The sequence below is a fragment of the Dermacentor andersoni genome, chromosome 10 (genome assembly GCF_023375885.2).
Source record: "Dermacentor andersoni chromosome 10, qqDerAnde1_hic_scaffold, whole genome shotgun sequence".
NCBI lineage: Eukaryota > Metazoa > Arthropoda > Arachnida > Ixodida > Ixodidae > Dermacentor > Dermacentor andersoni.
In genome coordinates, this window is record NC_092823.1 from 49,756,236 (window position 1) to 49,774,181 (window position 17,946).

Here is a 17,946-nt window from a genome sequence, read left to right on the forward strand (position 1 = left end):
ACACACTACTGAGCTCACTTAAATTAAGTGGGAACTAGTAGCAAGTTGCACTATGCCGTAGCGCACAGCTGCATTCGCTGTTGACAAGTGTGCTGTTGTTTATGTGCTCGTGCCCAATCTAGCGTCTAGGATAAATAAGCGGAAAAGGAAGAAATTGCCCTACTCTGCTCCTCCCAGGAAGCACGGTGCAGAGAACACAGTGGCCCGAGACTACGTCCTACCCGACTACACAGTCATTAAGCGGGGCTACATCCGACCGCTCGAGGAGACCACCGGCAGGCCCAAGGACAACGAACAGGTCTGCATGGTCGTTCTGCAGTGCTCTTTCATTCGCCGAGCGAGGCTGTATCTGTTGGGCTGTTAAGAAAGCGTGTCGATAGATGTACTACATCAGGCCCTTGTTTGGATATGAGGGCTGGGTTGCAAGTTTTGCATCCGTACGAGATGCTAATCCAGCAGGGACAAAGCTTCGCAAAAACGATGAAGTTCTCGTGCACTTTTGTGCACTTCAGCAGCTCTGTTCAGCCTCTCGTAACCCTCTCCAGAAGCAAGTTCGATGTTCTGCGAGTCACACTGTGCATCCACTGAACGCTTCATAAGTAAGGGAGTCACGTATAAATTGCTGTTTGGGTAGAGGCATCAATTTGTTTAGGCTCAAATTTGGCACAGAGGTGTGAGTTTGGTTCATTTCGTTTAATGTCATGCTTCGGCGCAGTACTGATCTGTCATCGTCCAACAAATTAGGAGTTCGCGTCATCTGCAGTGAGGCCGAACGAAAGGGGCAGATTTTCTCAGCAAAAGAATGCTGCCATTATTTGTCGCTGTTAAAAAAGCATGGTATGCATCATGTTTAACCGTACCAGTGATAGATGGCGCCACTGTTCCGTTCACTGAAAAAAATTACCCTTTGGTCCCTCATCACCGCAGGTGATATGTATGTACACATCTAATTCTGTATGCCAAACGCATCAACTTTGCGTACAAACACGATATACTAAATAAAATGACCCACAATATGTTACCTTCATGTGAGATTGGAGCATGCACAAGCTAGCATCACCGAGAAGAACCATTTTTGCCTGACTGTCTTAGTTATGCAACATTTCAGTGTGTAAGGCGTGACTGCACTGTCGGTGAAAATACAAGTTGTTTCCATGCTTCTTTTATTATTGCAAGAAATCAGTGGTTGAAATGGTGGCCTGCGTATTGTACTGAGTAATCACCCACTCGACGAAAAAGATTTGTCAAAGCTGAAACTCTCTGTTAGAAATAGGGAGTCACCATTTGCTGTTGCTGCACTATCAAATTTTGGGTTGACCTTTTTTTTATTCCCCCCCGTTTTACAAGAACCATTGGTGTGTGCAAATAACTTTTAATAACGTCGTGCATTCGCAGATATAGCATTCCATCTTCTTTGGCTAACCGTTGAGAGGCTCAATGACTCTCCATGATTAGGATGTGTCACGTTCTATCTTGTGTTGTCATGCAAAATTGATGACCAGAATATGGTTCACCTGTGACAGATAGCCAAGTCCATTTAAGCTCACAACACGGTTCGAAATCACATACAGTTAAACCTTGATATAACTGAATTCTCTATATGACTTTTTGTAAACTTTTTGTCTTTAGAACACCATCTATCTTGAACCTAAATGTAACGAAAGTTTCTTTATACATGATTTCAATACAGTAGACTGCCGTTAATTTGACACTGATGAGACTCACGAAACTGATCGACAAAACTGATGGGAGGGTTGAATTAAACAAGATGCAGAAAAGCGACAAAACACATTGTCGAATCATTTGACAGTGTTTGCCCATGTCATAACATGCCCTCGAATCAAACGCGCGCGCGCCAACTTTCCGTGTGTCCAGAGCAGAAAACTAACATAAAAATTACATTAAAGCTCATAAACAGAGCCGAAGTTTAATGAGCACCCGATTTTGTAGCGAGAAACTAAACATGGGCAAGGGTCCAATATGTGTTGCACAATGGCATCTGGTTTTCTGAAGTCAGCTTCGCCGCAGTCACGGAGTAAGACATATAGGAGGTGAAACTCCCGTCAGCGCGAGCGGGCGCGGGCGATCAGATAAAGTCACAATTGTTGCATGCGCCGACGCTACCGTATACAGTGGCGGCACCATGCGGCGCGTCGTAGAAGCCGCAGCGGAAAAAAAAAAAAAAAAAGCAGCGCCCGGCAGGCGGCTCGGCGGCTCCGGCAGCTCCGGCCACTCCGTGGTAGAAGTCAGGCGCGCGCGGCCGAACGGGGGCAACACGCTCAACCGGTTGCCCTGGCAACCAAAACGGCGGTAATTTCTTCCCATGCCGCCAGGTGCCGCCAGCATGAAAACATATCCGCGGGCTTGTGACCTTTACTGGTCGCCGCAAACAGCGGAGTTTCCACTCCTAAATATTTCTTGCTCCGTGGCCGCAGTACAGTTATGCGATAAAGCTTACAAACATCGCACAGGCAGTTTGGGTTTTGTATCCGACGACACCACACCACCAATTTATAGCGCAGCTCTTAATACCCCGTTCCTGCGGTGAGCGTCGGCGGTGTCAGCGTAGCCGATCGAACGAGCATATGCAGCCTGCGCGCCCTGCTTTAGAGGTAATCTGCCACGTGTGCAAAGACTGGGTGAGCTGAGACGGTGTGGCATCGGGCACTGTCTTTCCGCGCATTTAGCACTAGAGGTTGCGTAATCTCTAGTTTTGGAGACGCATTGAAGCGAGAGGGACACGAAGCATTCACTCCTGCATTGTTGCACGGCGGGCAACACTACGTCGACACGGCATGGAATTGCATGGTGCATACCTATTGCCTTTCGTTCGTACGCGACACACTATGTACTTTTGTCCTGAATGTGAACGCCGAGAGAAGCCTCTCTGGCACTTGCAGCGTGTGCTTCTCTCTATGAAACGGAGTATATATAATGTTTTTTACACCATCCACGTCGTCCCCTGTCCCGTTTTTTTCACAGCTCCTTCGGCTGAGCAACGAGCGGTTCACGGTTCCCGAGCTACTGTTCCATCCGACAGACATTGGTGTAGACGAGATGGGGATTCCGGAAGCGATAAACTATGTCGTTGAGACTCTGCCAAAAGGTGAGCACGACTGCTGCTCGTTTTATTTCTTCTTTCACACCTGCTTTTCGTGACGGCACAGAGGGTCATGTGATGAACTGGCGGACACGCGCTGCCGTGAATGAACTTTAAATGTAGACAGGGAAACCTAAAGTAAAATGCCTCTTCTGGATAATGCAATTGCTGACCGATAATTCGTGCTTGGCGAGAACTGCCTTGAAGCCTTAATAAGTAGGGAGCCTGGGATAACAGATTAGCCAGAAAATTCTGCTACGTATTTTCTGTCGTACCAAATGCACTAAAGCTTTGGGGGGGGGCACTTCAAAGAGGCTCGGAATCCGCGTAAATATACATACACCTTAAATGCCAGGTGGTCAGAAGTAATCCGTAGTAGTCCACTATAGGCCATGTGTCGCTTTCGGACACAATACCTTGTAATTTGATTTGAAAGCCCTGCGGAGGAAGTTGCAAATGTACATTGGCATAAAGGGCAGGAGTGTTGAAAAGTGAAATTTCCGAAGCGAATCAAATGCAAAAATGTTTTCTCATTTATGAGCAAAGTAATCGTGGAGTCTGCATGGTAAGAAATTTGCAGATATGCATCAACCTGAGCAACTGACCCATCAAGGACAGCGAAGCTGCATATAAACAGGCTCTCGCACCCTTTGGAAGTACTGGGGGTTCATTTGCTGGCTTACAGCCTCGCTCAAATGCAGTGGTGGCTGGCTGTAGGCGCCATTACTTAGGTGGCATTACAGCGCCATGGAATCAGCTTTCACCATCACTGCCGTTTGAAGTGCTAGCCGACCTCCATTGTGGAGCCTGTATAATGCAACATGAGATGCAAGAATTACCAATTACTGGTTAAAAGAAACTGCGCACATGTGTTGCTGTCTATTCGAATTAGATCTACGCAAAGTAACTTTTATTTTATGATAATTGTTCATTACGTTTCAAAGCAAATTTGGGGCTTCAACACACGTCGTGTTACGTTGACATTTCATATCAACCATGCCGCCACATGAAAACTGTTGCGAAACCCCCCTCGCAGCGTCACTGTAAATGAAGGAGAATAAAGAGGCTTGTTTACATCACTTGATGCATGTATATGATGCCATTCGCAACATTTTTTAAAGGGCCCCTCACCAGGCCCCATAGCTAAATTTTGGTCATACGCTGGAAGTTGTTACGTGTCCTCTAGGGAGCATTCTACCACAAAAATTTTTCAAGTCGACTCATTAACAGCCGAGATAGAAATATTTCAGTGCCGTGAACTCATGATTTCAGCAGGAGGGCTCCACTGCATAGCGAGACACCCTCTCCACTCGCCCCGTCTAGCCTTTGTGAGCGAAATTCCTTCCCTGCATTCTCCCATGCCTGACCTCGAATATCGCATGACACATACGTCACTGGCCCCGCTTTCACTTCTTTTTTCTCCTTGCTTTTTTTTTTTTTTTTTGGCGATGCGCACTTTTGCTGGCGGCATTGCGCGCGAGCTGTTATCATCTCGCGCAGCGCACAATTTTGCCCGCTGTGCACAAGGACACATGACTAGCGGTATAATTCACTGCTACATAAATACTGAGGCAGAACAAGCGGATCATAGAGCATGATCACGTGCTGGAACAGCGTAGGAAATGGCATAGTTTCGGTACCTGTGCACGTTACCGCACGACCGTGAGAACAAGCAGACGAAGCAGAAGTACATCTCTCTTGCTTCAGTGCGAAGTAAAGCGGAAAACATGCAGGCATTCTGTTTGAGTGTTTTATTACAGTCGCCGACCGTTTATTCGGACCTCACGGGGACTGCGGAAATGTCCGAATAAACAGGTGTCCTTAAAAGCAGATTAAGAAAAAAAAAAGAAATCCTTTATTTCCACGCACTTATTCGGGCTCGGCAGTAGGCTTGAAGAAATCGTGAATTGCGCCATTGGACGCTGTTCCGTTTATGCGCAATCAGATAAACCTGAATCTCGGAAAGGGTCGTACGGTCACTATAACGCAGCTGAAAGCACAGTCACTGCTTGTACACGCTCCACCTGCGACGGCAGCGTAGCACATGGTGCGTCATCTTCCGACATGGAGTCATCGTCCGGTGGTGCAGCAGAAACCTGACGAATGATCTCTCCATCGTCGAGTTCTGCGCATGTCAGTACAGCAGTGTCAGCACCTGTGAAACTGTCAAATGTGACAGTGTCCGGAATCACAGTGCAACCAGTGCGCAGGTCTCGGCAGAACATTTTCGGCGTCAGTAGGGAGCACACCGGAAAGCGACAAATCCTAGGCCTCCCGGCACCCGCTTGCCGGCATTCCCCAGCGCAGTCTGCGCGGAAGCTCTCGCACATAAAATCAACACTTCTGTACCCACCGTGGTAGCTTGATGGCTATGGCATTGCTTGAGGCCGCGGGTCCAATTCTGACGATGGCAGCCACATTTCGACGGGAGTGAAATACAAAAGCACTAGTGCACTTAGGTGCACGTTAAAGAACACCAGGGTGTCAAAATTAATCCAGAGTCTACGACCATGGTGTGCCTCATAATCTGATCGTGGTTTTGGCACGTACAGCCCGTAATTCATTTAAAGTTTAACATGTCTGCCACAATGCAATGTGCCATGTCAGGCAATGATAATGCTCAACCCTGTAAGGGATTATGAACAGTGGCACACAACAGCGCCTCAAACAATAATGTCTCACTGTGTGTTCTGTGTAATACGCAAGCAAACAGGAGTGGTGCACGCAAGGTAATGCTTAACATCAACTCACCACTCTTGTATTGGACTAAACCCTGATGAAATTACACATTTGCCGTCAACATCACCGCAAATTATTAACCGGACTGACCATTTCAGTTGCGGCAACCCCCTTAAGGCATAATAACACAGGTTCTGTATTACAGTCTCCTCTCGTTACAACGGACCCTGATAATCCGACAAAAAACATCTGTTTCATCCAAAGTTCGTAATATCAGAAACGCCTCACTTCCGAAACTTTCGTTGCGATGTCTAACAACTTTATTGCTAAGAGTGAGTGACAAACGTCCAAAGCAAAAACAAACAAAAAGTTGCAGTTTCGCCCGAAAGGTTAAGCGTCGATTGCGATAGCAAATTAAGCAAGTGCAGCAGCAGCGAGTGAATTGACCTTCGTGTCGTCTCTCACTTCAACCCAAACTAAACGTCGAAAGCACAGCGCATACGAAGCTGTTGGCACTGGACTCACTTTGTCCACATCGCAGATCGCTTTCAAGATGCAGCAGCTGCGCCGTGAGCAGCAGCCGCCAGAGTAGAACCGTCCTCTCTCTTGCCTACCCCCCCCCCCCCCCCCCTGGTGCCTCGCACACAAAAGAAGACAGCATGTTTCCGCCCTACCTTCCTCCCTCGTGCAAGGATATTGAGCCGGAATCATCGGATGACCTTTGCAAGTCAGTTGTCAGCCCGTGTCAACACTGCAAAAGTATGTTTATGTGCCCGATTTCAAAAAAAAGATTGCCGCTAATTTCGTACACTGTAGCCGATAGTTCATTGTAGCGTGGTTCATCAAAAGCGAATTTCATTGTAATAATAAAATAGGTACAACAAACTAAAGCTGAAGTATGGTCCGTTATATCTAAAAGTCTGTTCTACACGGGTCCATTGTAACGAGCATAGACTGTATATGTACGCTGTAAGACCAGTGTTGTGTATGAAATGAAGCAGTGTTCTGTGGTATTGATGTCATGTGCCCAGCGATAATAGCTGGTCATGGCACTGTATCGTAAGCCTGCTTCCGGTGGGAGACAGGAGTTCTGCTTGAAAGCCGGGACATGTCCATACTATACTCACGGACAACTTTTTCTGGCTATGAAGGGAAAGCGAAGGGAGTGTGGCCGCTGCAGATGTGTTACCATGCCAAGTAACCTGGCAGCATTTGACAATGCTTTTGGTTGCGCAGAACAGACGCTGAATCGATGCAGCTTCCACGTGCAACAGTTTCGTGTTTGCCCAGACGCTGAAAGGAAAAGCCAAGAAATAAGCAAACCATTACACTCAGTGGTCATGATCATCATCAGCAGCTTATTTTATGTCCACTGCAGGACAAAGGCTTCTCCTTGCGATCTTCAATGGCGACCCCAACTTGAAGCCTGATAAGTGCAACTTTCTGCACCCTGCTTAGGTTATCTGGGAGGGAACAAACACATCTTGTGATTAGGGTGCTTGTGTCCTGCCGGAGGGAAACTTTTTGGTGCAGAGTGCACATCTAGTTAGCTTCGGAGCTTTGAATGGGAAACAACTGCTTTCAATTATCTTGTGCACGATGGCAGTGACAGTAATGAAACAAAAAAAGGACGTGTCAGTGTTGTGCTGCTCATTGAAGGAGAGAATTGGGACTTTACACCACCACACATTGTTTTAAAGGAATTGTTTTAAAGGGATGCGCACATGGCTCAACTGGCCAAACTAAAAAAAAATTTTCTATGAATTGAGACAGCAGATTCGTATATATCCGCCTAAAATTGAAGCGTCTCTTAATGAATGACTGAAGGTTACTGGGTAGAAGTTACTCATGCATTTGCACAAGAACTGGTGCCTCTGCACAACCATGGTTACTAGCACCAGAATCATTTGGAACAGTCATCAGTTGGCATCAGCCTCTCTCCCTGAAAGACTCTAACAAGTTCCTTTGTCCCTTATGTCTGAACAGGAATGAATACAGTCAACGACAGATTTTTTGGATGCCCAATTTTGGACGCCTTCACGGCACTGCCACGGTTCCCCATAGAGCCAGTGTATAAGAACGTTTAAAATTTTGGACGCAATAATCCTTTGCGATCCGATTTTCCGGACTTTTTGCTATTACCGCAGGTCTGAAACGGCATTGATCAGCGCTACCACCGCTGCCATGTTAATTATCATGCCGCCTCGAACAGGTGCTCTCGCACGCAGATCCGCTGGCAGCTGTAGCCACCACTGCGGTGGCACTAAGCCTAGCTACTTCGATGCTTACTACCAAGTTTCTAGTTGTTCGGTGCCGTGTTTTTCAGTAAAACAATTCGCCGCTGTTAGCAATGGCGCCGATTCCGCCTTTGTAATCCTCGCCGATGGCTTCGAAGCTCGGAAAGCACGACGCATTGCATAATGCCGGTTTGCGAAAGTTAGCTTCGCCTCATTGCAGCAGTGTACGCGGTGAAGCATGTCAAGAGCGGGAAAGGGCAATTGTCATGGGTCACAGCATGTATCCTTTTAACTATACACGCGTGCGCCCGCCGTATCCTGCCACAGTACGAGCACCGATACGCCTATGTGTACTGGCAGGCCTTCAGAGATATTTTGGACGTGCCTGTGGCTATTTGAACCCCTTGGGGGCAATAAAAGGCAAGCGTTCGTTTTCTCGGGACTGCCCAATTTTTAGGACGTTTTCGCAGCCCCTATGAAAACCGAAATCGGACATTGGCTGTATTAAAAAATTTTGAATAGTGAAGTGCTCTAATCTAATACAAATAGGATAGCAAGGAGTATTTGATTCATATTCGAAATTTAGAACATTTGCACATCCCTACCTTTAGCATTTGCTCTACACCGGACTGTCTTTGTTTCTTGATATGCACACTTCTCTCTCCTTTCGGTGACTTGCAGAAATGCGACCACACATGCTGAAGAACGTCCTCCTGACTGGCGGGAATGCCTGCTTCCCTGCCTTTGGGGAGCGAGTGTGAGTACAAATTATACTCTGCTTTTAACGAAAATAGCATTCTTAGCATTGTCAGACAAGTTTTCTTTTTGGCTGTTTAGCTATATAACTATCCCAAAATGTGTACTGATCGCGAAGATGATGCAATCTAAACATGTGGGCCAATCCCAAAAAGCAATGCAGTCTGTGGGGCCATTCGCATGGGTATATGCCGCTGTTCAGTGAGTTTCGTTGAAGCTAACTTGGATTATTTTGTATGTGCCACTGCGTATGCGCAAACTAAACGGTAGGGCACCAGATGATGCAGCGTGTTCAGAGGGAAGTGCGAGAGAGTACCCAAGCTGCAGTTCACACCTCGTGCGTGACACATCTGGGCCATTTGTGTACTTGGATAGTCATCGTAGGTGACTTCTGGCCAAACTTCTTTTTGTTGATTCACTGGTATGTTCAACGGGAGCAGTGTTGCCAGCTAAAAATCAGAAATTTGCAACTTGAGCCTTTGGCAACTGCTACAGCTCATACTCAAGCACCCCGAACACAGCTGAAATATCCAAGCTGTGGTTGGAATATATTCGGTGTGCAAGAAAAAAAAAACATTAAGATGTTTTATCCAAGCCACACACAAAAAAGAAACAGCAAATAACCATTGAGTTCATGCTGTGATTGATATAGAACCATCTGTTCATATGTTGGTCTGAACAGATTTTCAAAATATTGCCTCTGACAAGTAGCACATTTCGGTCTGCTCAGGTGGATTACCTGAAGAGGTGAGCGTTAATTGTGTGATAAATAGCAGTGTCCAAGTGACAAAAATAAAGGTGCTCACTGACTAACATTGAGATTTATCGAAGGAGCGATGTTCCAATTGCGAAAATGAAGCCAAGTAGCAGTGAAGCTATGTCTGTGTTGCATAAATTAAAAAACTAGCACCACTTTCAAGGTATCAGCCACCAAAATCTGTTAATAGACACATTGAATTTACAGTTAATCCTGAACTACTTGATGCACACCAGTGTACCTAGAAGCACACTTTAAGGACCAATACAGTCGGCTTCCGTTAATTCGACCCTAACAACACCGACGAAATTGATTGAAATAAGCGGCAGGCTGATTTGAACAAGGTGCAGGAAAAACACCAAAATACACCACTGATTCATTTGGCGGTATTTGCCCGATTCTAACACGCACCCGAATCAAACACACACCCATTTTCTATCCATCCAAAGTAGTAAACTAAAGTAGAAATTACATTACTGTTCCTAAACGAGGTTTAAATCTTTTTTTCAAGTCAGTTTTGCGGCAATACATCCTTGTTATTTGAAAAAGTACCCAACGTTGCGAAGGTTGTTTTGGTTTCGTGACTAATTGTATCGTGTATGCAATTTTAGATCCAGTTTTCTTTCAGAAAAAAAAAAATTCTCTGACGATTACAATAGTCCCTAATGAGAAATTTGAGTGCAGCTATATACGTGTTTTTATTTCGCGATATATTGCTTTGTGCGGACAATCTTGTCTCGTGCGGCACGTTGCAGACGGAGCGAAGTGTGGTACGACTGCCTCGCTAATTGAGAGATCGCAACAGGCAGCGCGTAGGTGAAGCACTGCCGTGATTCACAGCAGCCGCTGCAGACAACCTCCGCTCATGCAGCGCTTTGTTTCCATGCAGACGACGCACGCCGCAAAGCTCCTCGTGCGCGGCACTCCGTTTTCCTCCTCACGCTTTCTTCACTCTTGCCGCCTTTTTCATTCCCCGCTGCACTTCACATTTGCTCTCATATTTCGCTGAGCTCTGTTACGAGGTAGGACACCGATTCTCGCCACAGGAATGGGCACCTAGAAGCTGCACTCTAACGAAAAAGGTGTGTGTTCGAATCGGGTAAATACCGTAATCAAACATTGTGAGCTATGGTTATTGCTTGAAAAACCTTCCTAGGGCAGGCCAAAAATAGACATTTTCGACGAGAGATTATGCGTGTTCTATGCATTCACTGTCCCATTAGCTCTGCCGAATTATCCGGCTAAGGCCAATTTGAAGATCAAAATAAGGAAAGTTTGTGTTCATAGAAATGCATGGGCACTGGCTGGGACCTTCGGTCGAGATCGAATTAACTGAAAAATCGAGTTAACATCTTTGTTTTGGAATTTGTGCTAGTTATACAAGTTCTCCTAAGCAAATGTGACTTCATTACTGCTCAGCTTCGATTTAGCAATTGGAACATGTGCCCTAAACTCAATAAAGAAAATTTTAATTAACGAATTTTTTTATTTAGCCTCCTGGACAGTGTGATTTGTCACACAAGTAACGTCCAGCTTTTCAGGTAACCTACATAAACAGGTTGAATAGCGCGACATGTGCTCCATGTGATTTTTAAAAGCTTGTTTCAACTAAAAATAAACAAACACTTGGTTTACAAAGTATCTACACAAACTTTCGCCTCCTCTTGCAAGAGAAAGACTTAAAACCTATAAATGATAAGTCCTATTAGCATGTTTACTGCAGCATAATATTCTTGAGCTTCCCAATTCACGTCAGGCACCTCTGCATCTTTCTTCGGCTCGAGATAGGTGGCGCCACTTCACTCACTGTTGGCGTGTTGTAGCAGGCGTATTTGTCGTTCACTGATCCATAGAGTTTCCTACAAAAATTACTAGAGGGAACTCTGGCTCTAGTGCCTGCGGGAGCTGCAATGGGAGTGGTTGTACCAGCATGGGAATTATGGGAAGTACATGGATTTTCCTAAACTTTGTCCTTTTGGCTTCAAACGGCTTTGTGACTCTGTAAATTCGTCATTTTCAACAGTGTATTGCGTCATGAATAACTAAATAAACATCATTAAAATTGTCCGACGGCAGGATTCGAACACGGCAACTCTGGCTCAGAAGCCTGATCTTGAAACTATTAAGCCACGGACACATGCATCGACAAGCGAATGAAATACAGTACCCTTATAAATTTAGCGCGGGCATGCCAGTGCCTTGAGATGCTTGGCGCGTTTTGATTTGGCCACCTGGACAAGCTCAGTCGTTGCAATTGATAGCAATTGTATGCGTTCCCGGCGTCTTCTGCACTTAAAAGAGTATAGATTGCACTGAAATTTACGACAATAAGATTTATATAGCGTAATATACAAAGCCACCAGAACGTCTGAATCCACAAGCACAAAGATCAGACAAATCCATGTACTTCCCATCATTCCCATGGTAGGACAGCGACTGCAGCGCCAGAGTTCCCTCTAGTATATTGTAGAAAACTCTATGCACTGAGCTACTTGGTTCCTCGCCATGTGATTCTCTAGTGAGGCGCACCGCACTGGGCTATCGCCAAATATGAGCAACAGTTTTAGGAAACTGTCCCAAAGGAGTACTGACAGAACATATTTGACATTTTTTGTTGTTGTTGTTGCCTTAAATGAAATTCATGGACATGTAAACCATAGAAAAAAATACTGGCAAACCTATTTTCTATAAATATTTACTGTAAATAGCTTTTATACGAGACAATTACGCTTTCATTTCTCTATAGGCTGTAGCATATGCCGTGACGCCATGGCATAGAAGGTGGCCAGTGGGAGCAGTACATTGTGGCATTTCGCCCTCCCTCCAGCTCATGCAGTCGTCTGCTATGCTGCTACATTGAGCTGTGCTATGAGTAGCAGCATGCAGACTGCCAAGGAGAACGGAGAGAGTTCACAAAACGTTGCATTGTCTTGCTCCCACGTGACCACCTTCTACGTCATGGCGTCACAGCACATGCACTTATTGGAAAACGAGACCTAGATAGACTTGCAGAAAAGTTACTTCGGTTAGACTTCCATTAATTCAGCTCCTGTTAAATTGTTAACGTAATTGCAGAACAGTTGTGTCGCATGTTTTCGGCCCTCCGGAGACCTGCATGCATCACAGGACGAACTGGCAGAGCGGTTAGTCTAGGTGTAGGCCACCATCCCGTTTGTGAGGGTTGCACAGCTGTTCGAGAAATGCATAATATCAAACACATTGGACCGCCAGAAAATGACATGTTGTGTTCTGTATACAGCAATAAAAGGTTTTGTTTTATTTGTAATTGCCAGATTCAAAGGCATGCTATGTGTTTTGTTATAAAATTTGGTGTACATTAGATATGGGAGCACATTCTTATTTTGCTAAAAACCCATAAGAACTGTTACTATTAGAATCAGTGGTGCGTCGGAATTGGAAAAATACTACAAAATGAAACAGTGGTGCATTAGAAATTTTTTGTTGTGCCGCTTCTTTAAATCCAGCCCACAGAATAATTCGGCCAATTTTCTCAATCTCGTCAAGATCAAACAGAAGTCAAGTGTATGGTAAATTATTTAAGACGCTCTGAGAATTGCCAGTATTTTTTCTGAGGTTTCGAGATACGAGAATTTCACTTCCTGCAAAATATGAAAAGCAAAAAATGTCACATCAATTATCCTTTAACTTTTATATCGAATGAAGGCAAACATAAAATCAAAGTCAATGTCCAAGACCTGGTACCCGGAAGTCTCTGGCATTTTCACTTCAAATTTTGTGAAACACTTCCTGCCATGGTGGCTCAGCCATAGTGCCCACATTCTCATTGATTAGCAATGCAAAAAGAAACTTGCCTATCTACTCGCACCACGTTGTAATGCTTGGTGGTTATGTAAGCAACATGACAGTGTCAACGTAGAGACATGCACCAAGCTCCAAATAGCAATTGTTCAATGACAATTTCAGGCACATAGCAAGGGAGACTTGTTGGGAAATGACGAGGTGTGTATGCATGATACACACCTTAGCAAAATCATGACTGGGACGTTTTCATGACAGCTGTCTCTCAAGAAAGCGCCTTTCTGAAGAATGCGGGGATCCGACAGGCCTGATATGTTGTTACAGTCCTAAGAAGGAAATGGACAATGAAGCCATGGAAAGCGTTGCGGAAGTTGATAGTGACACTCAATTGAAATGTAAAAATTAGACTTCAAAATGCTGCTTACTTTTTTTTTTATGCCTTGATTTTGTAACCCCCCTTACACAATGCCCCTATAGGGCCTGTAAGGTATGGTAAATAAATGAATAAATAAATAGTAAAGGAAAAGGGAAATGAAAGTGAAGGAACGCACGACTTGCCACAGTTGGGAGCTGAACCCTCATCTTCTGCATTATGCGTGCAGTGCTTCACCAAGTAAGATACGGGAGTGCTAGCCAACATCCCTCGGGGCCAAGGCGGCAATCGTAGGACATTCTTTTAACTGCAAGCATCACACCCTACTTCAACTTAGCAGCAGGCAACTGGCCATTCTTTTGTCTTTCCTATTTTACCTTTTATATTAATCATAGCAAGTTACCTTTTGATCCAGTTTCATTTCCCCCTTCCTTATTGTTCGTACAATTCAGTTAAACATGAGTAAGGTGATGTCTGCTGTATGCACAATAGCCCATTTTTAATCTTGTGCAAGTTTCCTTCTCATGATTAGGGTCCCCTGTGAGTAATTGACCTAGGTAAACATGCCTTTGCAGACTCTAAAGGCTCATTGGCAATCCTGAACTCTTGTTCTCTTGCTAGGCTGTTGAGCATTATCTTTGTCTGCTGCATAGTAATGTTGAACCCCACTCTTACATTTTCTCTATTAAGGTCCTGACTGTCATCATATTCGAAACACTTGGGCTGTCTGTCGCACCAGACGCACGCACACTTTACACATTACATGCGCATACTTTGTGAAAGCCTTTTTTTTGCTGTAAACCTAAACTGTCATTGAACAGTGCATAGATAGTTGGCGATTGTCTGTCTATATACTCTCTGTTTTATGTTGTTTATGTAGTGCCAAGCAGTATAGTGTCTAGCAAACCTAAACACTGACTTGTCTAAGAAGTTCTTTTGGAACATATTATACTAAGAATTAGGTGCAAATGCAGATTTAGCTGAGGCCTGTAACATATTCTTTCAGCTCTATTTTTTTCATTAATCTTGCAGTAAGAAGCTGATTACTACAAGGAAAAATGAAGGCCATACTTCATTTTTGGAATTTTTAGCTGAAACTGCAGTGCCAATATGTCAGTGTGATTTCAGGTATTTCAATGTATTTTCTCAAATTTGGGCCATTGTAACACAGTAAATATCCTTGAAACTTGCTACGTTCAGTGTTTGGTTTCATTAAAACACAATTTAGCCCATATTTACCCATTCAAAATTAACCAGGCCCAAGCAGACGACGTCAAAATCCATGACGGCAGTGGCACGCACCTTTCTTCCTTGCGTCTTTTGTGGCTTATCAAGCTTCCTCTAATGATAAGAGTGGCTGTTTTGGTATTGTGGAAGTGTAATTACTGATACATCTCAAATAGTTTATCTCATTAGTGTTCCTCTAGACCCCAGCTGATCAAATTATGCCACACCTATTTTGCCTTCTGCTATCTCTTGCAAGCTCATGTTGCAAGTGGCGCCTTTCTTCTGTGACGCAGGTACACCGACCTGCGCTCCCTGTGTCCCGAGATCTGTGAGGTGAATGTCACAGCTCCAGATAAGTAAGTCTTTTATCAAGCCATTATTGGCATTTCACCATGTTGCATTGGCTTCAAGCATACCTGCTGCAATAGGTCAGTACAAAAATTGTTGTGAGGCTATCAAAAGAACATAAAAGAAAAGCCTCGCCTGTGGAACCCCTACCCACCGCGGTGGCCTAGTGTGGTGTTGCGCTGCTAAGCACAAGGTCGCAGGATCAAATCCCGGACGTGACGGCTGCATTTCGATGGGGGCGAAATGCAAAAATGCCCGTGGTACCTTGCATTGGGGGCACGTTAAGAGATCCCCTGGTGGTCAAACTTAACCCGGAGTCCCCGATTATGGCGTGCCTCGTAATCAAATAGTGGTTTTGGCACACAAGACCCCAGAATTCAGTTCAACAGTGGAACCCCATTGATATGTTCCTGGATTCTACGTTTTCCCACTGGTACGTCACCTTTTTGCAGTCCCGACTGTAAGCCCGTTTACTCCCATGTATTTCCATATGATACGTCACCATTCTGTAATGTTATGACATCTTACCTTGTATTTGAATGCGACGGTCACTTAAATTTAGCAGCGCAGAGAAAAATTCGGAAGTATTAAATGCCGGACGTGTGCAATCGTCGCTCCCGATAAACATGTCATTTTCAGCCGGCTCCCTAAAGTCAACTTCGCCGCAATAGAGTTGTGTTATGCGATGAAGCATATAAAGAGTGGAAAGGTGTCACTCTTAGGAAACATAATACACGACTCTTAATTTACATGCGCACAAGGCTGTTAGCAATGTTGCTGTGGCTAATAGGGCACCTTCCTCACTGTTCCACATTTTGTTCCACTGTCCATTGAAAAACGTCTCACCTGTATACAGGGTGTTTTGTTACGATCTGTTTTTCTATTCCTCCATGGTGGGCATGGTAGTGTCCTGCCCACTCATGAAGCCATTCAGTGGTGGACAAAGTTTGGTCTATCAGCTGCGTATACAATTTTTGTTCAGTCTAAGTAAAGGTTTCACTCTGTTCAGAAGTATTTTCGTTTAATGGATAGTTGATTATAGCCGGGTTCAATATCATCAAGTTTGACCGTACATTCTGCAAAGATGCATCCTTTTATAGCGCACTGTACTTTAGAGGTGAAAATGCCAGACAATGATGAAACTTACACAAAAAGCCACGTTCATAAGTAGTTATGTGAATCTCTTGTTAGACACCCAAAAGCCACCTTTGCAAGCCGAGTGTTGGAAGGCAGTGGCTGCTGTATTGTTAATTACATATGCTGAAAACGTGAGCACAAACTCCCTTTCTTGATTGGCCCATGTGCCATGGTGCTTGAATCATTGCAAGTGACAGATTAAAATAAAGTACATATTGTACAGGAAAAGTAGTTAAGCTGACCTTATACGTCTTTCCAAGCTAGCTTTTGCATTTATTGGATATTCAAAGTACATAGAAAATTATCTGCACCTTTCCTTTGGCTTTAAACAAATGCTTTATCAAGTAGTTACTTCTGGCGCCTTGGACAAGATACCAATCCATATTGTGAATATTCTGGTGTGGTAGAAATGGTTGAGCATTTCTTATTATCGTTCCAGCCTGTAGAGATGAAAGAGCACTTTATCTAGGTCAAATGGACATCATTTTTACAACACCGTTAACACTGAAAAGCGCTTCAGGCCCCTTGCCTTGTTCTTCTATGTTACATCAAACTTTGAACTGCCTGTCATATTTTCGAGTCATTGGCTTGTTTGAGAACCTCTAGGAATTGCTTCACACATACACACAACATAATGACAATTTTATTTTTGTATTGCATCATATGCAAATATAAGATCCGCCATTCTCGTTTTGTCATTTTTGTTTTTTCTTTCTCCTGTGCTCACAATCACATTACATGTACTTCTACATTCCCCATCCTCTTACCTGTGCGGAGTAGTGGGCAAGCAATTACACACAGCAACACAATATCTGCATTTCATTAAGAAGCATTCTCACTCTCTTGATTGATTGCAGTCCCATCACATATGCATGGCATGGCGGTGTCATGGCCTTCCAGGATCCTGACATGAACAAGCTGATTGTGACCAAGAAGCAGTACGAGGAGAATGGCACTGCTTTTTGCTTAGAAAAGTTCGACTCGTGATGTGCTTGTGCGTGATTGACTTGGCGTATTTCAATTTCTACAGCTCCACAATTATGAATGTCAGTGTGGTTGATATTATGTGTATGGTTGTGCGGAATGATGGAAGAGTGTGTTGAGTGCATGGGACCATAATAAAAAAAAACTCATTTTTTTATTCTTGCTTAGTGATCTACTGATGAGCCGGCTATGCTGTGTATTGACTGTGTGTGCGAGGTCATAATGAAAAACGTCTTGTCCTCGGCTCACCAGGCAATCTGCTTGGGCAGGGAAAGTTGAGCTAGGCAATGTGAATTCATTGTGGCCAAAAAGTGCAAGGAAACAGCACACTGGGAAGAAGGGACAGAATGTTGCCACAAACACGAAAAACAATAAGCAAAAACTAGAAATCATGGCGTCTCCAGCAAAGCCGCCACCTTTGGCGATAACATGATTGGAGCCTGGCCTATGCACTCATTACCTACTTTGATATTGTGATAAGCCTCAATAGTCAACCTAGTGAAAGCATGCTTATTCTTAACCAACTCCGTAGTTTTCTGTAGCTTGAGCAGCCTATGTTGCACTTTAT

The 17,946-nt window shown here is 44.4% G+C and overlaps 1 protein-coding gene across 1 annotated transcript in view; it reads left to right on the forward strand.

The window, feature by feature from the left end:
• Arp6 (Actin-related protein 6) overlaps positions 1-17,535 on the forward strand; it is a 55,002-nt gene extending 37,467 nt beyond the window's left edge. Inside the window, exons 7-11 of the mRNA XM_050190779.3 lie at positions 178-298; positions 2,983-3,106; positions 8,698-8,773; positions 15,203-15,265; positions 17,252-17,535. Of these exons, the coding sequence (XP_050046736.1) occupies positions 178-298; positions 2,983-3,106; positions 8,698-8,773; positions 15,203-15,265; positions 17,252-17,381 (514 nt within the window). The 3' untranslated portion in view covers positions 17,382-17,535. The remainder of the gene's footprint in view (positions 1-177; positions 299-2,982; positions 3,107-8,697; positions 8,774-15,202; positions 15,266-17,251) is intronic.
• The last annotated feature ends 411 nt before the right edge of the window (positions 17,536-17,946 follow it).